Below are 26,214 nucleotides of genomic sequence, written 5' to 3' on the forward strand. Positions count from 1 at the left end.
TGTGTCTGGACCAACCTCAGGCTTAGGTTGTGGTTTAAATTGAAGGAATTATAGACGTGTGATTCAATCACAGGCAAAAAGTGTTATTAAAGCAACTGGATCAAGGGCAGCAAAAAGAAACAATCCTGAAGTAGAGATTGAGGTAACTCAGCCCACAAGGACAGGGGGTACTTCTCTCCCTTTCACTTAAACCCTGGGCATTGACCACAAAGAGCTGTCCCTGCTTCATGGGAGAAGCTCCACACACTTCAAGGAAGTCTGGGGAAGAATCTGCCACGTGAAAGTTGGACGGGGCTTTTATAGTTAGAAAGGGTTGGACTGCCAGACATATTTCCAGGCCAGGGAGCAGCTTATCTGTCCAATCCAGCTTCAAGAAGCAGGATGTGTGTTTGAAGTTTCATGAACCATTTTGGGTTTAGCATAATTCAACAGTAAAAACAGCACCTTGACACCAGCAGTAACTCACCACAGAGAGCGTCCACTGTTTGCATTCTCTGACCATTTTTTAGGTATTATCAGAGCAGAACATCCTGCCTGAAATGGCCCCTTGAGTCCATGAGGCTCCAAAATCTCAGGGTTCCTTTGGTTCCATGAGGTCCTGGAGTGTCACAATGACCCTGCTGATTTCATGAGTTTCCACTTTGTCCCAGGGTTCCTTTGGTTCCATGAGCCCCCCCCAGTGTCACAATGGCCCCTTGATTCCATGCTCGTCCCAAATATCCCAGGGTTCCCTTGGCTCCAAGAGGCTCCCCAGTGTCCCAGTGGCCCCTTGATTGCAGGAGCCCTGCAGTGTCCCAGTGAGCACTCGGTTCCAGGAGGGGCTGTCCTGGTTTAGCTCCATTTCCCCATCACAGCCTGTGCTGAGACACCGTGAGAACTGCAGAGCACAAAGCTGATCCCAAGGCTGGCCCTGCTCCTCTTTGGTGCCCGGGGCTGCCCCGAGATGGAGTCACTGGTGCTGGACCGTGCAGAGGTGAGGGAGGGATTTGGGGTGATGTTTTCTCTGTAACTGCAGGGTCCTTGCTTTATTCTCTTTGGTTCTGTGCTTTAGTAAAGTTGTTCATTTTCCTGCTCCACTCGAACACCTCATGAATTCAAAATGTTTTGCATTGCAGGGGGAGGTGCCGCCCCTTGGGACACATTGTCAATAAACCATCCAGCTGACATGGATAAGTTCGCTTGAGATCAGTCAACACTTTGGGGAGTGCTCTATTCTCGTTGAATGTTGCCCTATAAACTTTAGCCAAGCTCCCTTATTTTCTAAAGTTTGCCAGTAAAATGTCTCATTTGACAACCTGGAAAAACGTGTGCAGTGTCTTCTCCCTTGTGGCTACTCTCAAGGTATTAAAAGAACCAAAGACCATTTTCAAATATCTGGAAGGAAAATATTTTTGGTGCTTTGTATATTTTTAAAAGTAAAAGCCCTTTGATGAGCTCGTAGCTCAAACCTGGGGCCTTACAGTCACCATCCCTGGAAGTGTTTGGGAAACATTGAGCTGTGGCACTTGGGGACAGGGTTCAGTGGTGAAGATGCCAGTGTTGGGTTCATGGTTGCACTCCATGATCGCAGAGGTCTTTCCCAACCTTAACAATTCTGTGATTCTCTGCTGACTCAATCATTTCCCTGGACATTCTGTTCCAATGCTTGATAACCCTCAGTCATGCCTTTGATGCTGCAGCCAAGGAACAGAGCAGTGATTTTCACAGTGTTCCTGGATCACAGGATGTCCAAAGCCAAGGACATTTCCATCAGCACCTTGTCCTTCCTGCAGGTCAGAGTCACCTGAAGCCTCCAGGCCCTCCACGCTGGCAGAGCCCCCCCAGGCAGCGAAGCCCTGTCCTGCCAGGCTGCACAGCCCAGCCCTGTGTCTCTCTGGCCTGGGCACAGCAGGCTTTGCTCTCCTTGGGGCACCTCAGCCCCTCTGCCATTGCCATCTGCCCCCAGCCCAGCAGGCTCTGGAGCAAAGCACGGTTGAGGGCCAGCACAGCTCTGCTCTGGCAGAGAGAACCTGCAGGCAGGCAGAGGAAGAGGACAAAGTCTTGTTGAAGCAGCCCAACACAAAAGCTCCTTGAGTTCTGGAGGTTCTTTGCAGCAGCTTTTCAGCAGAGCTGTCAGATGGGCCATCAAAGGGGATGCTCAGCTGGGTCTGAAAACTGCGTGATCCTTGGCAGCCTTGCCCCACTAGAATGATGGAAGAGTTTTGGTAGGAGGGGACCATTGAAGTTCATCTGTTCCAGCTCCCCTGTAATGAGCAAGGACATCTTCAACTACATCAGGTTGCCAAAAGCCCCACCCAAGCTGACCTTGAATGTTTCCAGGGATGAGGCACCACCTCTCTGGGCAACCTGTGCCAGTGTTTCACCACCCTCAGTGTAAAAAATTCTTGTTTATATGTACTTCCAACCTTCCTTTTCTTAGTTTAAAACCATTTGTGCCATCACAGCTCTGTCTAGGCCCTACAAAAAGTTCATCCTTATTTTCCTTAGAGGCCTTTATGGTGGTGCATCCTCCCCTCATTTTCCTCAGGCCTGGTCGATGATTTCAGAAGCTCCTGACAAACCTTGACCAAAACAACTGAACAATGAAGTGTCCCTGGACTGGACCAGGTCCTCCTGGATGACAAAGTTGGGAACAATCTGGAGTGGAACAGCTGGGGAGCACAGGATAATCAGTCATCCCAGGAAAGCCTTGGAACATTCCCTGCCTGAATCACAGCCCAAATAGAACAGTTGGGATACAATTCCCAAATCTTTTGCAAACTCCAGTCATTCCTGTCACAAGGATGGAAATTCAGCAGATAACTAAAGTCAGTGCCCTTGTGAACCCACACCCAGCAGTGCTGAGGGAGGCCCTGGGAGCTCCCCAGCACCTCCCTCTCAGTGGGACACCTCTCGCAGCCTCTCGGAGCTCGGGAACCCTCCAGTTTGCAACACTGCAAAGAGCGTCGCTGATGCCCAGGACAATTCTGATCCCCCTCAACAAACACTGCTCCAGCTCTGACCCTTCTCTGGAGGGAAACACAAAGGGATGTGTGGGAGGGTTTCACTGACAACAGGGAGAATTTTGGAGAGGGACCTTTACACACCCAGATCTTGATATGTCCACACATCTCTGCCTGGGTGTGGGTGTGAACTGACTGTGGTGTGAGTGTTGTTATTGTGAATCTACAATTCAGTCACTGTTAAAACTGTAGTAAATGTTATTGAATCCCTCTGTAACTGTCAAGTTAGTCCATGATTAAGCCCTATTAATCTTTTTTGCCTCCATATCTTTGGATCCAAATCCTTTGCACCCTGACCCTCTTGCATCCCAAAGCTCTGTGTAAATCATTCCCCTTCACAGAACAACTATATTTCTGTGACTTCCACTTTAAAATCTTCCTTCTTCATCCAAACTACAAAACAACTCCAATTAGCTGTAGAAGTCTTGAAGACATGAAGACAATTAAAGGAAGGAAAGTAATTTGTTTTTCTGTATTTTAATGAGACCCCCAGTGTATTTAGAGACAAGTCCATCATCCTGAGGTACTGAGAGAAGATTGAAGAAGCTGCTCAAGAAGTCAGAAGCCAAACTCCCAGTCCCTTGAAGCATTGAAGTACCCCCACTGAGGGCAGGCACTGACAAAGCCTCCCCAGGGACTCCTTAGAGCAGATCCTTGCAGGCCAGGAACACAGGCAGACAAAGGCTCTGGGCAGTGTCACAATGGTACCCTGATTCCAGGAGACAACACACCTAATTTACAGTCTAGACTAGAGGGAAATCACAGGAAGGGCCATATTTTGTCAGGACTTGCTTTATCTGAGTGAGCCCCGGGGGGCTTTTGGAACTGAGTCCTTGAACCTCAGGTACTGAGGGGAGATTGTACAAACCTGTCCATAAGTGAAAGTCAGAAGGAAAAACCAAAGTATCTGAAAGCATTAATGGGCCCCCTGAGGGCCATTCCCAGTACAGACTCCTCACGGACTCAGTGGAGGAGAGAATTGGAGTCCATGACTGAACAAAGCTCTCAAAGACTCACTTTCAAAAGGAAAAATTCCTTCAAAACCCTTGAGTACCTTGAAGCATTAATGAGCCCACTGAGTGTCACTGCTGACAAAGTCTCTCAGGGACTAATTAAAGCAGAGAATTGGAGGCCATGATTGCACAAACCTCTTCAAAACTCAAAGGAAAAGGCAAAGTACCTTAACAAACCTGTAGTACCTTGAAGCTTTAACAAGCCCCACTGAGGGCCATTCCTGACAAAGGCTCTCAAGGGACTGCTTAGCGCAGATAATTGGAGGCCAGGACTGAACAAACTTCTCAGAGACTCAGTGCCAAAAAGATGTTTCTTAATAAACCCTGAGTGCCTTGAAGCATTAATGAGCCCCACTGGGTGTCCCAACTGACAGAGTCTCTCAGGGGATTAATTAAAGCAGGTCACTGGAGGCCATGACTGAGCAAACCTCTCAGAGACTCAGTGTCAAAAAAAGTACCTTAATAAACCCTGAGTGCCCTGAAGCATTAATGAGCCCACTGAGGGTTGTCACTGTCTGAGGCTCTCAAGGGACTCATTACAGCAGATAATTGGAGGCCATGGTTGCACAAACCCCTCAGAGATGCAAAATCAACAGCAAACCCCAAATTGCTCTGAAAATCCTGCAGTTCCTCGAAGCCTTAAGGAGCCCCCCGAGGGCCCCTCCTGACAAAGCCTCCCCAGGGACTCTGCAGCAGCTCCTTGGAGGCCCTGAGTGCAGGGAGGCAAAGGCTCTGGGCAGCAGAGAAAAGCTGCTGAGAAAAGCCTGGCTGGGTTTGGAGAAATTTCCTTCCTTTTCAGGCTTCCTCCAGCTTTGGGAAATGCTGCCTGGGAGATTGGCACCACCTAAGAAGGGCTCTGGCAGGTTCCTGGGAGCAAAACCGGCCTGCCCTGGGCTCCAGCCCAGATTTTTGGAGCAGAGAGACAACTGAGAGTTCAAAAGAGGAGTTTTGACAACATTTGGGGACAAGCAGGTATTGCTGGTATGTGGATAATCTGCATGTGAATGGTTGCTTTGAGTTCAAGCATTCAACTAAAATAAAGGTGGGCATCTCAGTAATTTGTTTTGGATTTACATAAATTTACTTTTTCTGTATATTTATATTATGTAGTTTGTAGATTAGAAAACAATCATGGTGACTTTTCTCACATGCAAGCTTTAATTTTATCTTGGACATTTTGAATGACACCTCTATGAGACAAATAAAATTCACAGGAAAATGGCACAAATACTGTGGGAAAACATGAAAAGTCTTAGGATGACAAGTTTGTGGAATTCAGATTTTTCTCTTGAAAAAAGTCCCTGGACTTGTCCCTTGGCTAATTGGATATTGATGTTTTCTGACCTGTTGTTCTCTCAGTAACACCTCAGAGTTTAGGAAGACTCCTCCCTGGGTGTTGGTGTCAGGTCAGTCAGCAGGAAGGGCAACGTGTCTGCAGGTTGTGCAAAGATCTGCGAACGCTGGCACATCCCAGTCCCTGCTGCAGCATCCCAGGCCCATCCCAGCAGGGTTCCCTTCTGCCAGGGCTCCTGCAGGGCTGTGAAGCCGGGCTGTGCCCCCCAGGCTGCCCCAAGCTGTCCTGCAGAGCAGGGTCCTGCAGCCCAGGGGCTGTGCTGGGGCAGCAGCTCTGCCACCTGCCAGGGGCAGCCTCAGCCGGGCTGGGGAGCTCCCTCAGGGCTGGGCAGGGGCTGTGGGGGGAAAGAGCAAAAAACCTGCTCTGTTCTCCCTGAGCGCATCTGAAGTGCTGAGGGGTTCTGACATCCAGGAACACGCCTAAAGAGGGATGAGGGAATTTGAGAAAAAAACCCAAAACCAAACAGATGGGGGAGTGTAGCAGGGAGGGGGTATTGGGAAATAGCTTTGATTTTTCTCAGGAAGTTTCTTGCTAACATATCACTGATATTTCCTCCTTGGGCAGTGCCCCACACCAAGAGGTCACACCAGCAGCCTGGTCTAACTCAGCATTGACTTCTCCTCCTAAACAGATCCAAACACTCTGAGGAAGCAGCAAATGCCCAACAGCAGCTCCATGGCCCAGTTCCTGCTGCTGGCATTCTCAGACAGGCGGGAGCTGCAGCTGTTGCACTTCTGGTTCTTCCTGGGCATCTCCCTGGCTGCCCTCCTGGGCAACGGCCTCATCCTCAGCGCCGTAGCCTGCGACCAGCACCTGCACACCCCCAGGGACTTCTTCCTGCTGCACCTCTCCCTCACAGACCTGGGCTGCATCTGCACCACTGTGCCCAAAGCCATGCACAACTCCCTCTGGGGCACCACAACCATCTCCTACACAGGATGTGCTGCACAGCTCTTTTTCTTTGTCTTTTTCATCTCAACAGAGTTTTCCCTCCTGACCATCATGTGCTACGACCGCTACATTGCCATCTGCAAAACCCTGCACTACGGGACCCTCCTGGGCAGTAGAGCTTGTGCCCACATGGCAGCAGCTGCCTGGGCCTCTGGGTTTGTCAATGCTCTGCTTCAAACAACCAATACATTTTCCCTGCCCCTGTGCCAGGGCAATGCCCTGGGCCAGTTCTTCTGTGAAATCCCTCAGATCCTCAAGCTCTCCTGCTCACACTCAGGTTACCTCAGGGAAATTGGTCTTCTTGGTGTTAGTGCCTGCTTAGCATTTGGTTGTTTCATTTTCATGGTTTTCTCCTATGTGCAGATCTTCAGGGCTGTGCTGAGGATCCCCTCTGATCAGGGACGGCACAAAGCCTTTTCCATGTGCCTGCCTCATCTGGCTGTGGTCTCTCTGTTTGTCATCACTGGCACATTTTCCCACCTGAAGCCCCCCTTCATTTCCTCCCCATCCCTGGATCTGGCTCTGTCACTTTTGTACTCTATGGTTTCTCCAGCACTGAATCCCCTCATCTATAGCCTGAGGAACCAGGAGCTCAAGGATGCCATAAGGAAAATGATGACTGGATGCTTTTCAGAAGCAATAAATTGACTCTTTTCTTCTGCAGAACACTCACTGTGTAACACATATTTCACCCAGCCTGCCTTCTAATGCTTTTGAAAATGGTGGGGGTGGTTTCCAATTTTTTTCTTCTGTTAATATTATAACAATGAAATTTTATTCTTCATCCCATATGTAATTCAGTCTCTACCTCTTTTTTTGACCCACAAAATGTACTAATCAGGAATCATGCTCTCTGTGCATGGAAACAAAATAAAAGTTCATGCAGCAAGGTATTTGTCAAACATTCTCCCTGTGATAGTTTGTACATGAGGAATCACCATTTCTGAGTGTAAGAAAGGAATAGACTTTCCAAAGTCTTGTTGCTTTGCTTGTTTCTCCACGCAGACAGTGCAGGGAGGGCAGGGACCCACTGGCACTTCAGGGACTGAGGGCTGGCTCAGATGTTGTGTGTTGGTGGCTGATGGGCAATGGAGATGACAAAGGATCTGCAAGTCACTTGCCTGGGGCTCTGCAGCTTGTGCTGGCTCTGATGTCAGGGGAGGACTTGTGTGTAGGACATGAGGAACTGCAGGAGAGCACAGAGGATCTGCAGGGACAGCCCGTCCCATCCAGTCAGCAGTGACTGGAGCCCTGGAGCAGAATCCTGCCCAGGGTGGAGTCACCCAGACAGAAAGTACTAAATCTTGCTGGGAAGTGGCAAAGAGAGCTCTGCAACCCCAGGGGACGCAGCAGGTACAAGGAAAACTCTTGCAAATGGACTTCTCTTCCCCTCAGTGAACTCGCACAGGTGAATCAAGAGCAGCCCCCCAAGCCATGTCCCAGCTCTGGAACAAGGCAGGGCCCCTCTGAGCACCCTCCACGGCCTCACAGGAGCATCTGTGGGAGGTGCTCAGTGGTAGGGAGCACCATCAGCTGGCTCTGCCTCCCAGCTTGAGCAGCACAGCCCCACAGAGTCCCCCATGGCCCCAGACCCCACAGCCCCCTGCTCTGCAGAGCAGCCCCCCCAGCTCGGGAGCTGTGGGGAGCACGGGCAGGGGCTGCAGGAAGGGCTGCTCAGGCCAGCACAGACGTGTTCCCCTGGGGAAAGGCTCTTGGGAGGAGATGGGATGTGCCAGGAGAAGAGCAGGACCGCCTGGGTGAGCAGAGGGGCCATGCAAAGAGGCTGCCCTGGCCCTGGGGCAGCAGGAGCTGCCCGAGCTGATGATCTCCTGAGCACTGCAGACACACAGGCCCTGGCCTGACCTCCATGGTCTCCATTTCTTGCTGCAGGGCCAGACCTGATTGGGCTGCTCTGCTGGGCTGGGGCAGGGGCAGGGACATGGGGGGACCAGGGAGGGGCTGGACTGGGCAGTGCCAGGGAGGGAAAACCCCAGTGTTGAGCTGCAGGGTGTGAGTGTGCAGGGTGGGGGCTCTGCAGGGTCCTCACAAAACCAGCCCTCCTGGGAGGGATGGGAAGGAACAGCAGAGCAGGGTCTGTTCTTTTCCATGTGCTGCACACCCTGGGAAAGCTGCCCCAGGACAGTGGTCACAGACCAGCCAAGAACAATCACAGTTGCCTTGTCCACCCCTCAGGCTGTGGGGCATCTCAGACAGGGCAGAGTAGGTGACACCCTGCAGGGCTGAGGTGTAAAATAGGTAAAATTAGAGATATGAAATATGTTCAAAACATTCAGGAGCTCCTCTGAGCAATATTTCCTCATTTGAAATATTGATAGGAATTTTTTTTTGATAAATAGCTGTACAAAGCTGTTCATACAGTGAGTGAATCAGGTCATTGAATATGGGTTTGGTTTTACAGTGAAAAAATTTGAAAAAATATTACAAAAAAATTTAAAAATAAAAAAAGTAACCCTTGAAATGTGGGAAAGGAAGCCTTGAGCAATTGCTAAGAGTTCTGTTCTGCAGAGGCTTCATCTCCCTCCCAAAATCCACACTCATGTCTTCAGGCCATCACTTCCCAGAGCAGTCCCAGGGGTGGCCACAGCCCCAGAGATGCCCCAGGGCGGCTCCAGTGCCCAAGTGTGAGAGGCAGGAAGGTCCCAGCTGGGGAAGGGCAGGGAATCCCCCACCTCCAGCCCTGCTGCACAGGCTGAGGAGGGTTCTCTCCAGCACAGCAGCACATCCTGTGCACCTGGGGGCTGGGCTGCCAGGGCTGTCCCCAGGAATGGACTGGCCAAGGAGGGCAGGCAGATGCTCAGGGGTCAGGACTGTCATCGTAAAGGTGACCCCACCCAGATGAAAGGTTTTGGGGAGGTCAGGAGAATTGGGAAAAACTGGATGGGATATTTGTGTGAAGAAAAAGGAGATGTCCAGCAAATCTGAAAGATTTTGATGAGATAAAAACAGTTTCACGTAATATTGAGGGTACTGAAACACTGACAGTACAAACACTCCTGATGGACCTTCATGGAATTTGTAACCTCAACACTTACCCAAAAGTGCTGCCCCTTCCATTGAAAGGAATCCACTGCTCTCATTCCAAGACAGAAAAAGCCCAAACCCAGAACTCCAGACTCTTATTTGTCCTCCAATGCCCACCCCAATCCCAAACCTGCATTCTTAGTATGAAAATACAAGTTTTAATCCTAATCCAGACCAAAACCCTAATCATGAACCAGACACTGCCAGCAGAACAACGAACCTCCCAAAGTTCAGCCCAATCCCCACCCTGAGCTCTAAAGCCCAAGCCCTGACCATGAAGCACCCCCACAGCCCTTGGGAGCAGGGCAAGGACCTGCAGGGCCCAGAGCAGCCCCAAGGGGTTGGCAGAGCAATGGGAGGTGACCTGGATCTGCTCAGCTCTGCAGGGACCCCCAGCAGAAGGGCCTGGGCTCTGTCAGGGATGTCCTGTGGCACAGGGGCTCAGCAGCAAAGCCAAGAAGGCCAAGTGCACATGGCAGCAGCCAGAGCTGGGGAACAGCAGAGCCATCAGGGAGGGCCCAGAAATGCTGCTGGGAGGGGATGGGAAAGCAGGAGGGGTGTGTGCAGCCTGCAAGGGCAGAGGAGCAGCAGGGCCAGGGGAGCACAGCCTGCAGCAGAGATGGCCAAGGGCTCTGGCAGGGCTGCAAGGCCCAAAGGCACCCAGGCCTTGGTGCCCTTGGCTCTGGCAGCTGTCTCTGTTCCTGAGGCCACCACAAGAAACTTTCCTGGGAGTTTCTGCACTTGTGTTACAGTCACCAGACCACAAATATAAAATTTAAAATATTAAATTTTATTAAAGGCAAATGAGCAAAACAGCGCTGGGGGAGTCTCCTGCCCCGCCAACACTCCATGTGCCAAAAGGCTAGCACCGGTTTTTCAGATGTGCCACTATCCCCTCCCCTTCAGGCGGTCCTCGGATGACAGTGGCAGGTCCTGGATGAAGGTGGGAAGATAACAGGTTCTCCTCCCCCTGCTCCTCTGGACGACTCCTTTCACCCACATTTTCACAGGCACACTTAAAGCTGACATTCAGAATTCGTTTAGCATAATAAGATATAGCTTGTCATAGTAACATAACATTGTGGTTTGACACCTGTAATTCAGAACTAACCACTAACATTACAAAGTTAATTTGATTAGCAAATTATCTACCTTTGCTTTTATTAACTATTACAGTGGCACTCAGTTTGCCAGTTTCAGTCTTTCCTTAAACACCTCCAGGGACGGTGACTCCACCACCTACTTGGGCAGCCCACGTCAGTACCTAATCCCTGTTTCTGCCCAAAAATTCCTCCACCTGTCCCTGACAAACATCCCCTGACAGGCAGGTCCTCCTGTCCTCTTGTCCTATCGCCTGTTGCCTCGCAGAAGGGGCTGACCCTACCTGGCCCCACCCTCCTGTCAGGAAGTTGTGGACAGTGAGCAGGTCAGTCCTGAGCCTCCTCTTCTCTAGGTTGGAGCTCCCTGAGCTGCTCCTCATAGGACATGCACTCCTCACCCTTGCCCAGCTCCATTACCCTGCTGTCCACTCACTCCAGCCCCTCAATGTTCTTCCTGAATTGAGGGGCCCAGAACTGGACACAGCACTCCAGGTGTGGCCTTGTCGTGGTTTTGCCCTGGCTCAATTTACTTTTATACCCTTACATACAATTACTATCAATTGAGAGAAGGTTTATGCAGACAAAAAGAGACTGAATTGAAAAAAAGTATGAGTATTTATTATTACCAAACTAAAACTAAAGAATTATATTTACAACAATTCTACTTAAGTAAAAGGTATTATGTATTTACAGAAGATACTTCTCCCCCCACCTCCCTTTATATCAGTCCAAGGAGGAGAAGCAGTCCTTTTCTGTTCTCGGAATTCCAGCTTTTTCTCTCTTTCTCTAGTAACTCTGCAGCACTTTCGTCGCAGTTGGAACCTTTTCTCCTTCTTCTCTATGTCAGCCTCCAGGGCTGGGCCTACCCCCCTCCTTGGCTAAAATTGAAGGCTGGGGGTTACTCAGGTCCTGAAGGGTCTCCTTCCATAGGCTTGCAAGGGGACACTTGCTTACTATGGATCTTCTTCCACAGGGTTACAGCGGATAATGGTTTAAGAGTTCACCCCTGTTTCCCTATGGAGGTCCCTCCCCATGGGAGAACAGTCCTTGATTGACTTCTCGGCATGGGTCTAGTCTGGATCCCTTACTCGGATTCCAATATCCTACCTGAGCCATTTTCTGCTCCAGCGTAGGTTCTCTCTAGCACCAGCAGCACAGATCCCACACATGGATCCCAACATCCCTACCTGAACCGCTTTGTGTTCCAGCGTAGGTTCTAATACCCGTCAGGGTCATAAATCTTCAACAGCAGCAGCATGGATCTCTCACTGAGATCCCAAGCTTATCTGAGCCGTCTCGCTCCAGCATAAGCATCGATCCCTTCGAGGGTCACAAAGTCTTTAACAGGACTCTGCCTCATCTGAGCCGCTTTTACTCCAGCATAAGGCTTTCTCTCTGTTAAAGTCACAAATCTCTGGTGCATCCACAAGCTCCTCTGTGAGCCGCACGGGGGTCTCTTCACCCCAACAAACTTCTCACAGGTGGCAGGGTTTTATTTTTTCAGTCTTTACCCTGCTGAAGGGAGGGAGAGCGAAAGGAGAAAAAGCAGCTCTCCCCCCTTCGAACTTTTCTTCTCTCTCCTGCGACTGCAGCTTTGACCTTGAAAATCCTGTTATCTCATGGCTGGAATTCTTCTGCAGCGGTTTCTCGTCTAAGCAGTTCGTCTTTTAAACCTTTTTTTTTCTTTACTCTCTCACAAGAGAGAAGGGAGGCTTCAGTGTTACACCTGCTCTCCCCGGCCCAAGCCGGGAGGAGGGGGCCTTGGCCCTCCTCGGGCCCACTGCTTCTCTCCTACATGGCTGCTGCTCCTAATTTCAACTGCGCCACCAACCTTCTCTTCCGTTTTCTTAAAGATGTAATTAGTAAAGGCGTCATTGAACTTTTTGATTGTTTTTTTTGTCCGGAAATCACCTGGACAAAACCATCCTCAGCCCCAGGGATGGGCTGGTGGGCAAAACCACGACAGGCCTCACCAGTGCCCCGTCCAGTGGAAGAATCCCTGCCCTGCTCCTGCTGGCCCCACTATTTCTGATCCAGGCCAGGATGCCCTTGGCCTTCTTGCCCACCTGGGCACCCGCTGGCTCAGGGTCAGCCTTGACCAGCACCCCCAGGGCCTTTCCCACCCTTTGCAGCTACTCTACCCCCAGCCTGGAGCTGAAGGGGGTTCTTGTGGCCAGAGGCACCAAAGGCACCAAAGGCACTCTTGAACCTCATGCCCACGGTCTCGGCCCAGAGATCCAGCCTGTCCAGATCCCTCTGCACAGCTTTTCTACCCTCCAGCACATCGACACTGCAACCCAACTTGGGCTCATCTGCCAATTTGCTCATGGAAAACTCAATCCCCATGAAAAATATGAAACAGGGCTGGGCCTGTTACCCAACAAGTTCTATTTCTTGACAAAGGAGCCCCCGCAGCAGTGGAGAGAAATTGACACAGAAACCAGAGATGAAGACAAAACTAACACAGACAATTACTGAGACTCTGCCAATCTAGGGGAAAGATAAGAAAAGGAAAAAAACTGTGGACTATCATGCAAAGTGAGAAATGAATAGCCAATAGAAGAGAAAATAAGAATTAATGAAGAGAACTAAAGAAGTTGTCAGCCAATGGACATGAATTCCTTTGTTTGCTAAAATGTATAAATAGTTCAAAGTTTTGAGAACTGATGTCCATGTGTTAGAGAGCAATCCCCATGTCCGTTCAACTCTTGAACCTAATCAGCTGATAAGAGATTTTCTTCCCTGGCTTTCTCTAACAGTTTCCGGGGACCCAGATGAGACAAAGCAGCGCCAGCACGGCAGACCAGAGGAATTGTTGGCCCTGCAGTGGGTACCAAAGGAGTTTTGGGGAGATCTTCCAATTCCCTGCTCTGGAGAGTTCACCACACCTTCTTTTCTGGGAAAAAGAGTAGGACATTAATTTAGGGTGCTTGATTTTAAAGTATTTTTCCTGTACATGAGGCACACCAATGGGAAGGATGCAGTGGGAGGCTGAGAGGTTTCTGTCATGAATTGTGGGCCTGGGTAAGATTGGGAAGTATATGTAAAATCTCATCTTTGGGAAAGGTTAGGGAAGGTTGGGAAAGGTGTTAACAGGGTGGTTTTGCCTGAGGTGTTAAACATGGGAGCGGGTCTATCTTCACAATCCCCAAGAGAAAAGATGGCAAAAAGCTGCCCTGCAGGTTGTATTTGAAGGAACAGGAAAAGAGACCGAGGGTAAGGGTTTTCTTTCCTGGAGGGCAGGGCTGTCATTCACTTGCAGGAGCCCCGCGCTGGAATTGCCAGTCTGACTCCCAAATTTGCATCTGGACAAAGGTTCCTGCCAGACAAAAGGTGGCAGGACAGAAAGCTCTTGCTGCCCATGGAGTGCCCAGGGTGTCCCACCAGCTGCACCAGAGAGACCGAGGCTCAGTCTTTCTTTCCTTCGGCAAAGGGCTGCTATTCTCTTATAAGAACCCTGCACTGGAATTGCAAGTCCGACTGTTAACATTGAATAGGAACAAAGATTCCTCCCAGACAAAAGGTGCCATGGCAGAAAGCTCTTGCTGCCCATGAAGTGCCCAGGGTGTCCCACACACTTCACCTGAAACCCGAATGTTACAGGCTTTCGTTCCCTTTGGAAAGGGCTGCTATTCGCTTGCAGGAGCCCTGTGCTAAAATTGCCAGTTCGACTCCCAAAATTGAATATGGATGAAAATTCCTCCCAGACAAAAGGTGGCAAAACACAAAGCTCTTTCTGCCCATTAAGTTCCCAGGGTGGCCCACCAACTGCACCTGAAACCCAAAGGTTACAGGCTTTCTTTCCTGGGAGAAAGGCCATGACATCACAAAAAGGCCATTGCAGATGGGAGAAGCCTTCACTGTGACAGTCTGTGACTTTTAGTTCTTTGGTTTCCAGGGGCCATTCTGGAATGGAGAGGACAGGCCGTGAAATCATAATGGTGCCAAATGGCACATGAGTTGGGCTGCACTCTGGGGTGTGAGGCATTGGGTTTTTGGTTGCCAGGGGCTGTTCTGGAATGGAGACGACAGGCTGTGACATCACAAATGGGCCCATGGCACAAAGATGGGGTTTCACTTTGGGGCTGTAGGGTGTTGGTTCTTTGGTTGCCAAGGGCTATTCTGGAATGGAGAGGATAGGCTGTGACATCACAAAAGGGCCTCAAGCACATGGGTTGGTGTAGTGGGTTGACCCTGGATGGATTTCAAACACTCACTAAAAGCCACTACCTCCCCCTCCCTCTGCAACTCCACAGAGGAGAGAAAAAAAAACAGCTGATGATTCCTGAGTAGAGATAAGAGTGGGGAGAAAGTCACTTCCTAACGGGCAAAACAGACTCAAAGTAGGGATAGTACTTACGTTTATTACTAACAGGATAAAAACCAAAGAGTGAGAAATAAAATAGTCTTTAAAACACCTTCCCCCCACCCCTCCTTCCTTCTCAGCTCTCCCTCCTCCTCCCCAGCAGTGTAGGGGGACGGGGAAGGGGGTTGCAGTCAGGTGCTGTTTGAGTCCATCCCTCAGGCAGCAGCTCTTCCCACCCTGCTGTCCCGTGGGCCCCTCCTCCATGGGGTGAGTCCTTCAGGGATGAGCTGAACTGGCATGGGTCCCCCACAGGGCCACGAGTCCTACCTGGGAAAAACCCGATCCAGCCTGGGTTTCCCTCTCCATGCCCCACAGGTCTCCTACCAGGACCTGCTCCATCCTGGGCCTGCCACGGGGTCACAGCCTCCTTCCTGCATCCACCTGCTCCAGCGTGGGAGCCTCCAGGGGCTGCAGGGGGGTCTCTGCACCCCAATGCTTCCCCATGGGCTGCAGAGGCCTCAGCTATGAGTCCTTCCCATGCTCCTGCGGGGTCCCTCCTGCCCCTCCTTCTGCACTGACCTTGGTGTCTGTGTTGTTATCCCATGTTCTCACTCTGCTCTTCCCAGGCCTGATTTTTTTCTGTTCAACTCTCCTCTCTTCTGAAATATGTTATCCCAGGGGTGTTGCTGTCACTCCTAAGTGACTCAGCCTTGGCCAGTGGCAGGAACTGGCATTGGCTCCATGGGACAGGGGAAACTTCTGGCAGATTCTAACAGAAGCCACCTTTCTAGTCCCTCCACTACCAAAACCCATCCACAGAAACCCACTGTCTTGTGCAGTTCTTTCTCCAAGCCAAGCAGGTGGGAGTTGGTGCCAAGGAGCTGAAATCTGGAGGCCCAGCCTTTAGTGGAGGAAGCTCAGATCGGCCCAAGGCTGCTTTGAGTCCCAGGGCTTGGGTGAGGGAATGGTGGGGTGATGATAGGGATAAAGTCTGATGGATTGTCAGACACAGTCTTGATTTTCTTATCTATTCAGACTGAATTAGGAGGTGCTTGGGATCAATATTGACTGGGGATTGCTGATATCAATGTAAAAACAGGAAAAAAAGTAAACAGGCCATAAAAGACATCTTTTTTCATTGTTTTAATAATACAATAGCTTCACTTTGAATGCACTTTCGTGATCTGCCTAATTAACCACAAAAGAATTGAAGAGTTACAAGGAAATTATTCCCAGGGGCTTGTCTGGTTAAGATGCCATTCCTGAGAAGAGAGTGGGGAGGAATGAGCAGAGAAGGAGACCATCCCTGGGGCTGGAGAAGCAGGAACTCAGAGTCACTGGTTCCAGCTGGCAAATGGACTGTGGGATGTTTCTGTGAGAGCCCATAATGGGTGTGCTGCTTTCAGGGGAAGTCCAGTTCAATTCATTCCCCATGGCCATTGCAGGGCTGTGTTTTGGATTTGTGCTGAACACAGGGTTGATAATCAGAGAATGACAGAAGATGCAGAGTTGGAAGGTACCCACAAGGATCATCCAGTCCAACCTGTAGCCCTTGTGATGGTTGGACTTGGCTCACTACAAAATGCCGGAACTCACAGTAATAACCCCTTCTCCTTCCTTTCTTTTCTTACGACAAAAGAAAAAAATCTATAAAACTGAAGAAACCAAAATCAAGCTGCTTATATAAAAATATATTTTTTTCCTCTATTACAGTTATATACAATTAAAATGCTATGTACACAGTCAAGGAAATCTAAACACTCCCCAAAGGGAAAGGGAAAAGGGAAAAAGGGACAAAAGCCTGATATACAGATATACACAACCACACCCAAGAACTAGCAAAATAATTAGCAAAACAAATCTCATCCCGTCCCTCAGAAAAGCAAGACTGGCAGACACAGCCAACACTGACCAATCTCCCACGTGGCAGACCAGCGGTCAGTGCAGGCCTCAGCCTCCAGATAAGCGAGACCAATGCAGTGACCACTGCTCCTGAACCTCACGGGAAGAGAACAGAGCGAAGGCCTCTCCTCCCTTCTTATTTATACTCTAGTTTATGTAAAAATCATATGGAATACTGGGAACGTGGCCACTTCCTTGGTTAAAACCTGTTCACCAGGGAAGGCCTAGATAAAAACTACCCCAGCCCTGCACAGAACCATCCCCAAGGCTCACACCATGAGCCTGAGAGGATCATCCAAAACACTCCTTGAGCTCTGTCAACCTTGGTGCTGTGACCACTGCCCTGAGGAGCCTGTTCAGTACCCACCCACCCTCTGGGGGAAGAACCTTTTTCAAAGATCCACCCTAAAGTTCCCCTGCCACAACTCCAGGCCATTCCCTCAGTCCTGTCCCTGGTCCCCACAGAGCAGAGCTCAGGGCCTGCCCCTCCTCTGCCCCTGCCCTGGAAGTTGTGAATGCAGTGAGGTCTCCCCCTCAGTCTCCTCTTCTCCAGATGAACACACCAAGTGCCCTTTGTGTCCTCACACGCCATCCCCTCTAGACCCTTCTTCATTGCCCTCCTTTGGACACTTTCTAATGGCTCAATCCCTCCCTTCCATTGTGTCCCCCCAAACTGCCCCAATCTTGCAGGTGAGGCCGCCCCAGGGCAGAGCAGAGCGGGACAATCCCCTCCCTGATGCCCCCAGCACAGGCTTGGCCCTCCTGGCTGCCATGGCACTGCTGACTCAGGGCCAACTGGCACCCACCAGCACCCCCAGGGCCCTTTCCTGACACTGCTTCCCAGCCTCTCATTCCCAGTGTGTCCGTCCAGCTGGGGCTGCCCCATCCCAGGGCAGGATCCGGCCCTTCCCCCTGGGGAAATTCTCAGGGTTCCTCCAGAGCCGGGAGGTCACTTTGCTGTCCGGGGGCTCCATGGGGACCTCACAGGGCTCGTCCTGCACAATCTCCTGGAATCAAAGGCTCTGTGGGGACACTGCAGGGCCATGTGGAGTCCAGGGGCCATTGGGACACTGGGGAAACTCATGGAATGAAGGGATCACTCTTACACTGCTGAATGCCATGAAATCCAAGGGCCTTTGGGACCCTTCAGGGCCTCCTGGAGATGAAGGGACCATTGTGACACTGTCAAACCTGGTGGAATCAAGGGTCGAGTGGGACAGTGCAGGTCCTCAATCAACCCAAGGTAACATGGAAAGCACAGAAAGTCGTATCAAGAGGTCACTGTGACACTGTGGGAACTCATGGAATAAAGGGGCCATTGTAACCCTGCAGGGCCTTGTGGAACCTTGTCTGTTGGGAAACACAAAGGGATGTGTGGGAGTGTTTCACTAATAACCAGGAGAATTTTGGAGAGGCACCTTTACACACCCAGATCTTGATGTGTCCACACATCTTTGCCTGGGTGTGGGTGTGAATTGACTGTGGTGTGAGTGTTGTTATTGTGAATCTGTAATCCAGTCACTGTTCAATTGTAGTAAATGTTTTTGAATCCCTTGATAACTGTTAAGTTGGTCAATGATTAAGTGCTACTAATCTCTTTTGCCCCCTTCTCTTTGAGTCCAAATCCTTTGCACCCTGACCCTCCTACATCCCATGACTCTGTGTAAATCACTGCCCTTCACAGAAAAAAAATATGTTTGTGACTTCCACTTTAAAATCTTCCTTCTTCATCCAAACTACAAAACAACTCCAATTAGTTGTTGAAGTCTTTAAGACATGGAGACAATTAAGGGAAGAGAATGAAATTATTTTTCTTCATTTAATGAGCCCCAGGGTGTGTTTAGAGACAAGTCCATCATCCTCAAGTACTGAGAGAAGATTGAAGAAGCTGTTCAAGAAGTCAGAAGCCAAACCCCAAGTCCCTTGAAGCATTGCTGGGCCCCACTGAGGGCAGGCACTGACAAAGCCTCCCGAGGGACTCCTTCGAGCAGATCCTTGCAGGCCAGGAGTGCAGGCAGACAAAGGCTCTGGGCAGTGTCACAATGTCCCCTGATTCCATGAGACAACATTCCTAATTTACTGTCCAGACTAGAGGGAAATCACAGGAAGGGCCATGGTTTGTCAGGACTTGCTTTATCTGAGTGAGCCCCGGGGGACTTTTGGAGCTGAGTCCTTGAACCTCAGGTACTGAGGGGAGAATGTACAAACCTGTCCATAAGAGAAAGTCAGAAGGAAAACCAAAAGTATCTGAAAGCATTAATGGGTCCCCATGAGGGTCATTCCCAAAACAGGCTCCTCATGGACTCAGTGGAGGAGAGAATTGGAGGCCATGACTGAACAAACCTCTCAAAGACTCACTTTCAAAAGGAAAAGTTCCTTCAAAACCCTTGAGTACCTTGAAGTATTAATGAGCCCCACTGAGTGTCACTGCCGACAAAGTCTCTCAGGGACTAATTAAAGCAGAGAATTGGAGGCCATGATTGCACAAACCTCTTCAAACCTCAGAGTCAAAGGAAAAGGCAAAGTACCTTAAAAAACCTGTAGTACCTTGAAGCTTTAACAAGCCCCACTGAGGGCCATTCCTGACAAAGGCTCTCAAGGGACTCCTTAGAGCAGAGAATTGGAGGCCATAACTGAACAAACCTCTCAAAGACACTTTCAAAACGAAAAGTTCCTTCAAAACCCTTGAGTGCCTTGAAGCATTAATGAGCCCCACTGGGTGTCCCAACTGACAGAGTCTCTCAGGGGACTAATTAAAGCAGGTCAGTGGAGGCCATGACTGAACAAACCTCTCAGAGACTCAGTGTCAAAAAAAGTACCTTAATTAACCCTGAGTGCCTTGAAGTATTAATGACCCACTGAGGGTTGTCACTGTCTAAGGCTCTCAAGGGACTCGTTACAGCAGATAATTGGTTGCACAATTATCTGCTGTAATTGTGGTTGCACATGGTTGCACATGGTTGCACAAACGTCTCAGAGGTGCAAAATCAACAGCAAACCCCAATCTGCTCTGAAAATCCTGCAGGCCCTCGAAGCCTTAAGGAGCCCCCGAGGGCCCCTCCTGACAAAGCCTCCCCAGGGACTCTGCAGCAGCTCCTTGGCCAGACTGGGAAGGTGTGTCGGGGTGCATCTCCAACCTATCCTCGGGCCTGATCCCAGAAGCTCCTGATAAGCCTTGACTGAAGGGGTTGAGCAGTGAAGTGTCCCTGGAGCATCCCAGTGGAGCCACCGAGGCACTGCCTGATAATCCCAGGAGCTCTTGCATGGCAGAGGTGGAACAATCATAGTCATCAGCTGCCCAAAAAAGGAGGTGCAATTACCATTTGTAGCCTTGGTAAAACATTGCCCTGAATCGTAGCCCAGTGGAGCAGCACCCTTGGGAATTGCAGCCCCAGGGGAGCAGGACAACTGTTACTGCACTTTGGCAAGATAGTCCAGTAGTTTCTCAATTGGGTTATGTCCAGAAGGGAAACTTAGTGGTGGCCAAAGTCAACCATCTTGCAACTCTATCAAGAGCAGTCCTGAGTGAGGCCCTTTGAGCTCTCCTGGGCCACAGTGACTGTTCCAGCACCTTCCTCTTTCTGGGACAACTCTTGGAGCCTCCTGGAGCTTGGGAACCCTCAAGCTGGTGACATTCAGCAGACTGTTGCTGACAAGGAGGCCTGGGCTGATACCCAACAAGAGACACACACACACTCCTTGAGATGCCACCCTTGGCTGTTGGGAAACACAAAGGCATTTGACAGGAGCATTTCCCTGACAACAGGGGGAATTTTTGAGAGGTACCTTTACACACACAGATGTTCACAACTCTCCCTCTGTGTGTGTGTGTTCATTGACTGTGCTGTGAATGTTGTTATAGTGAATCAATAATTGTCACAGTTGTGATTGTAGCAAATCCTATTGAATCCCTTTATAAGGATAATATTGTTCAATGATTAAGTGCTACTGCTCTCTTTTGCCTCTTTCTCTTTTACACCTTTACACCTTGAGCCTTTTGCATCTCTGATCTCTCTGTAAATCATTCTAAATTGACTCTAATCTGATTTTCCTGTGTTTGCTTCATCCATGTAGTAAGAAATAGAGTGAACCTTGTCACCCAACTCTGCTTGGTCACACTTTCACACATTTATATTAAAACCTGCTTTTTGCCAATTCCTTTGACAATGATTCTTTATACCACCCAAACCACTCATTCCTGACACCCAAGGCACGTGGTGCAGTGCCCATCACTGAAGGCTTCAGGAAGCACTTGGAGATGGTGCTGGATGATGTCCTGTAGGCTCCCTGTCTTACAGCAGGTTCTGCAGATGATCCCTTGTATGTGACAGTAGGGCACGCCCAGACTGTTGCCATGAGGTGATGAACGGGCGCTGTTTGGCTGCCACTCAAGTTTCACCTTCTGCTGAGTCCTGGCCCTACGTAGTGTAATGTAGAGCTGATGGAATGGGGTGTCAGCACTGCTGGGGGGAGCAATGCTCATCCTTCCATCCACACTGCGCTGCTCCGCGGGGACACCCGCCAAGCACGGGCACCGACCAGCCCTGCAGACCCTTGTAGGCCTGGCCTGTGTGTGCAGGTGAGCACAGTTTGTTGATAGGAAGCAACCGAGAAAACAAACATTTTCTATCCCTTTTTAAATCCCTTTAATTCCCTTTTTACAAGCTAATACTGTAACAGAGCCAGTTTGTACTATTGTATGAATGCCAACAGAAAAAGTAGCTTTTTGTATTCTGGTTTAGCTTTTGATTCTCTTTGCTAGTAGTTTTTTTCTCTCACTGCAATAAAAGATGTTTTGTAGGGTTTGATTGACTGGGGTACTTGTCGTTGTTCCGGACACGTATCCTAAAGAACCGATACAGCAAGCTCCTGAATTGTGTTTCTATCAATGCTTTTGTATCAACCTTTCTGATAACGCTGTCCCTGATAGAAAGGTGACAGCATTAGGGGGAGCTTGTGCTGAGCATGTGCTTACAGGTGTTTTAGAGGGGGTTGTTCATGCTTTACATTTCTTGTCTTTTCTCATAAAGACGAAAACTTTTCCTGGGCCTGTATGCAAGCAGAGCTCTAAGGAGAGCAGGTGGGAGATGGTGCCATGGGGCTGGAACATCCAGCTGCAGAGCTCCGAGGTCAAGTCTAATGCAAGAGGGGGATGTCAGTCCAAGATGGGCCATATCAGAACTGGTGAGGTTGGGGGATGAGAAGCAAGGTTGGTCACACAGGGTCAGTCTGGATCTCTTGAGGAGACACTCAGCATGAAGATCACTTGGAGAACACCTCTGTCACCTCTGGTCTAAACTGAAAAAGATCCATCCTTGAATTAAAAAAAAGAAAAAAAAAAAAGTACAAAGTTTGAAGAGTTGTTTTGAAATTGCATTGAAGACAATTAAAAAAAGGCAAAGAGATCCTGAGGGATTTCTGGATTTTAATGAGCCCCATGGAGTATTTGCAGAAGAGTCAGTGATTCTCAAGTACTGAGAGAAGATTGAAGAAGCTGCTCAAGATGTCAGAAGCCAAACTCCCAGTCCCTTGAAGCATTGCTGGGCCCCACTGAGGGCAGGCACTGACAAAGCCTCCCCAGGGACTCCTTCGAGCAGATCCTTGCAGGCCAGGAGTGCAGGCAGACAAAGGCTCTGGGCAGGCCCCTGCAATGCTGAGCAAAGCCTGCCTTGGTTTTGGGGAGCACAAAGGCCAAGGCTGAGCCCCAGGCCCTGGCCCAGCAGATCCTGTCCCTGCCGGGGGGCTCAGGGCTGTTTGGGGGGCAGTGGGATGGGAGGGGGAGCAACAACAAAGACCCAAAACAGGGCAAGCCCTGCCAGGCTGCTCAGGGAGGGGCGAGGCAGAACCCAAGGACAGAAGCTGCCAGGAAAGTTGTTTGTGAAGGCCTGAGGGGCAGAGGCAGCTGCCAGAGCCAAGGGCACAAAGGCCTGGGTGCCTTTGGGCCTTGCAGCCCTGCCAGAGCCCTTGGCCATCTCTGCTACAGGCTGTGCTCCCCTGGCCCTGCTGCTCCTCTGGCCTTGCAGGCTGCACACACCCCTCCTGCTTTCCCACCCCCCTCCCAGCAGCATTTCTGGGCCCTCCCTGATGGCTCTGCTGTCCCCCAGCTCTGGCTGCTGCCATGTGCACTTGGCCTTCTTGGCTTTGCTGCTGAGCCCCTGTGCCACAGGACATCCCTGACAGAGCCCAGGCCCTTCTGCTGGGGGTCCCTGCAGAGCTGAGCAGATCCAGGTCACCTCCCATTGCTCTGCCAACCCCTTGGGCCTGCTCTGGGCCCTGCAGGTCCTTGCCCTGCTCCCAAGGGCTGTGGGGGTGCTTCATGGTCAGGCCTTGGGCTTTAGAGCTCAGGGTGGGGATTAGGCAGAACTCTGGGAGGTTTGTTGTTCTTCTGGAAGTGTCTGGTTCATGATTAGGGGAAGAGCTTTTTGGCCTTGGTTAGGATTAAAGGCTTTTTCATACTAACAGGGCAGGTTTGGGATTGGGGTGGGCATTGGAGGACAAAAAATAGTTTGGAGTTCTGGGTTTGGGCTTTCCCTTTGAAGTAAAGTTGAGGTTGGGATAAAAGAAGTGGATTCATTCCAATGTTAGCGGCAGCACTTTTGGGGAGTGTTGGGTCTTGATGTTAGAAATAGTGTAATGGTTACAGGGATTGTTTGCACAGTCAGTGTTTCAGCACCCTCAGCATTACCTGAACCATTTTTTACCTCATAAAAATCTTTCCTCTCTCTTGTCCAAGCCCCTCTTTCCTTCCCCAAATATCCAAACCTTTTTGTCCCATTTTCTCCTGATCTCCCCCAAATTTTAACACGGGTGGGCTCAGCTTTGTGATGACCCTGTGCAACCTCATGGAATCAAAGGGGCCATTGTGGCACTGCAGGGCCTCATGGAAAGAAAGGAACGCAGGGACACTGAAATGTTGTGGAACCAGGGTACCATTTAACATCTGGGGCCTTGGGGAACAAAAGGAACCCTGAAACATTTTGGAACCTGATGGAACCAGGGAACCATTGTGTCACTGTGGTGCCTCCTGGAAACAAAGAAACCCTGGGACACAGTGGAACCTCATGAAAGGAAGGGGCCACTGTGACACTACAGGGCCTTTTTGGAGCCAAGTGGACCTGGGGAAACTGGGGAACCGCATGGAATCAGGGGGTTATTGTGACACTGAGGACACCTCATGGACTCAAGGCACCACTGTGACACTGAGTAGCCTGATGGAATCAAGAGGCCACTTTGACACTGCAGGGTCTCACGGAAACAAAACAAAATACCAGCTTGTCCAGGTCCTGAGGGTGATTCAGAAGGGAGGCAGCAGTGATTTCTCCCTACAGACCCACCACTCCAATGGTCTCTCCCTGCCCTGAAGGTTTCTGGCCATCAGGCTGTAGCTGAGGGGCTTGGGCAGGGCCATGAGGAGGGGGTAGAACAAGGGCTGTGTCCAACTATGCCAGGAGGGCTGTGCTGGGCAAGGAGGAGGAGGTTGCAGCAAACAGTGGCACTGCTGAGGGGAGAGGAGCAGGGGGAGAGACCTTGTGCCTGCCCACGCTGGGCAGGAGCTGCCCCAGGATGGCAGCTCTGAAGCACTCCCAGCATGTCCCTAGGAACAGCAGGGGAAGACTGGATTTCCAAATCAAGCTGGGAATGCAAAGAGCAGGAGTGTCCTGGTGTCACTGCAGGAGAGTTCCAGCCCTGCAGCAAGGGCACAGAAGAAGTGACCCAGTCCATGCAGTGCCCTCAGAAGATCCCACAGCATCCTGTAGATGCTGTCATTGAGCCCAGCTATGCTTCACAATTTCCCAGTGCCTGTCCCTGCCTGTGCTCAAAGGGCTCCCACCCCCAGGACTGTGCTCAGAGAACACGCAGGCCTTGCAGCCAGTAAGGGCCTCAGGAGGACAGTGTGGAAGTGGAAAGAGCAGCTCTGCAAAGCCCAAGCTCTGCTGCTCCCTGGCAGTGCTGCTGTGCTGGGATTCTTGTGCCCTTGCCCTTTGCAAATCCCCCCTGTCCTGCAGTGTGCTGTCCTTTAGGAACACCTAAGAAGGAGGGTCTTGGACAAAGAAGGCACTGCAGGGTCCTTTATTTAGTTTAAATACTCCGAGAGCACAATTCATCATTTAAAAATCTCTGGGTCAAATACAATAAGTAGACAATAAATTAGAAGGCAGATGCATAACAATATTTAATTGCACAGGAAATTATTGCAAGAAGAACCCGATGACCTCCACAAAAATGGCTGGGCCATTACGGAGTCCCATTCTTAATGCTACACACCAGAAAACAGGCACATTATTGGTCCTGAAAAACACCTAGTCATCATTTTCCTTATTGCATCCTTGAGCTCCTGGTTCCTCAGGCTGTAGATGAGGGGGTTCAGGGCTGGAGGCACCACCGAGTAGAGAACTGACAGGGCCAGTTCCAGGGATGGGGAGGAGGTGGAGGGGGGCTTGAGGTAGGCAATTGTGCCAGTGCTGACAAACAGGGAGACCACAGCCAGGTGAGGGAGGCACGTGGAAAAGGCTTTGTGCTGCCCCTGCTCTGAGGGGATCCTCAGCACAGCCCTGAAGATCTGCACATAGGAGAACACAATGAAAACGAAACAGCCAAGAGCTAAAGAAACAGAAAACAAGAGGAGCCCAATTTCCCTGAGGTAGCCTGAGTGTGAGCAGGAGAGCTTGAGGATGGGTGGGATTTCACAGAAGAACTGGCCCAGGGCATTGCCCTGGCACAGGGGCAGGGAAAATGTATTGGCTGTGTGCAGTAGAGCATTGAGAAATCCAGTGGCCCAGGCAGCTGCTGCCATGTGGGCACAAGCTCTGCTGCCCAGGAGGGTCCCGTAGTGCAGGGGTTTGCAGATGGCAACGTAGCGGTCGTAGCACATGATGGTCAGGAGGAAATACTCTGCTGACATGAAGAAGAAAAGGAAAAAGAGCTGTGCAGCACATCCTGTGTAGGAGATGGTTGTGGTGCCCCAGAGGGAGTTGTGCATGGCTTTGGGCACAGTGGTGCAGATGCAGCCCAGGTCTGTGAGGGAGAGGTGCAGCAGGAAGAAGTCCCTGGGGGTGTGCAGGTGCTGGTCGCAGGCTACGGCGCTGAGGATGAGGCCGTTGCCCAGGAGGGCAGCCAGGGAGATGCCCATGAGGGCAGCCATGGAGATGCCCAGGAAGAGCCAGAAGTGCAGCAGCTGCAGCTCCTGCCTGTCTGCCAATGCCAGGAGCAGGAACTGGGCCATGGAGCTGCTGTTGGGCATTTGCTTCCTCAGGGTATTTGAATCTGTTGAGGAGAAAAGGCAGAACTGAATTAGGCCAGACTCAATCAGCAGAACACATTGTACGTCTCAGCAATTCAACATTCAGGGCCTCTTTTCAGGAAGATCTCTCTGCATCCCTCTCCCCTGAGCTCTGGGGTTTGCTGCCTGAAGGGGGATTGAGAGCAGGGACCCTGGAATGGGCTCCTGAGGAATCCTTCTGGCTGTTCAGTCAGAGGCAACTTGGAGCACGGGGTGACCTCCAATTAAATGTACTTGGGATGTATCCCAGTGTTTCCAGAACTG

The 26,214-nt window shown here is 50.5% G+C and overlaps 2 protein-coding genes across 2 annotated transcripts; one reads left to right on the forward strand and one right to left on the reverse strand.

Annotated features, from left to right (window-relative positions):
• The first annotated feature begins 6,026 nt into the window (after positions 1-6,026).
• Positions 6,027-6,968, forward strand: LOC126646704 (olfactory receptor 14J1-like). Its single transcript, XM_050328194.1, has one exon. It carries the CDS (start codon positions 6,027-6,029, stop codon positions 6,966-6,968), a length of 942 nt encoding a protein of 313 aa, XP_050184151.1.
• An 11,651-nt stretch (positions 6,969-18,619) lies between these two features.
• LOC126646703 (olfactory receptor 14J1-like) lies at positions 18,620-25,911 on the reverse strand (the record flags this gene model as incomplete). The annotated part of the gene is made up of 2 exons (XM_050328193.1): positions 24,969-25,911; positions 18,620-18,648 (listed from the first exon to the last, which is right to left on the reverse strand). Coding segments are annotated over exons 1-2 (972 nt in total), but the record flags the coding sequence as incomplete, so codon positions are not given.
• Between the last annotated feature and the right edge of the window lie 303 nt (positions 25,912-26,214).

This window comes from Myiozetetes cayanensis, unplaced genomic scaffold (assembly GCF_022539395.1).
Source record: "Myiozetetes cayanensis isolate MyiCay16 unplaced genomic scaffold, myiCay2020 scf377, whole genome shotgun sequence".
Lineage (NCBI taxonomy): Eukaryota > Metazoa > Chordata > Aves > Passeriformes > Tyrannidae > Myiozetetes > Myiozetetes cayanensis.

What these genes read in the sequence shown, in the direction of transcription:
- LOC126646704 (XM_050328194.1), top strand. Translation starts at nt 6,027, where the DNA reads ATGCCCAACAGCAGCTCCATGGCCCAGTTCCTGCTGCTGGCATTCTCA.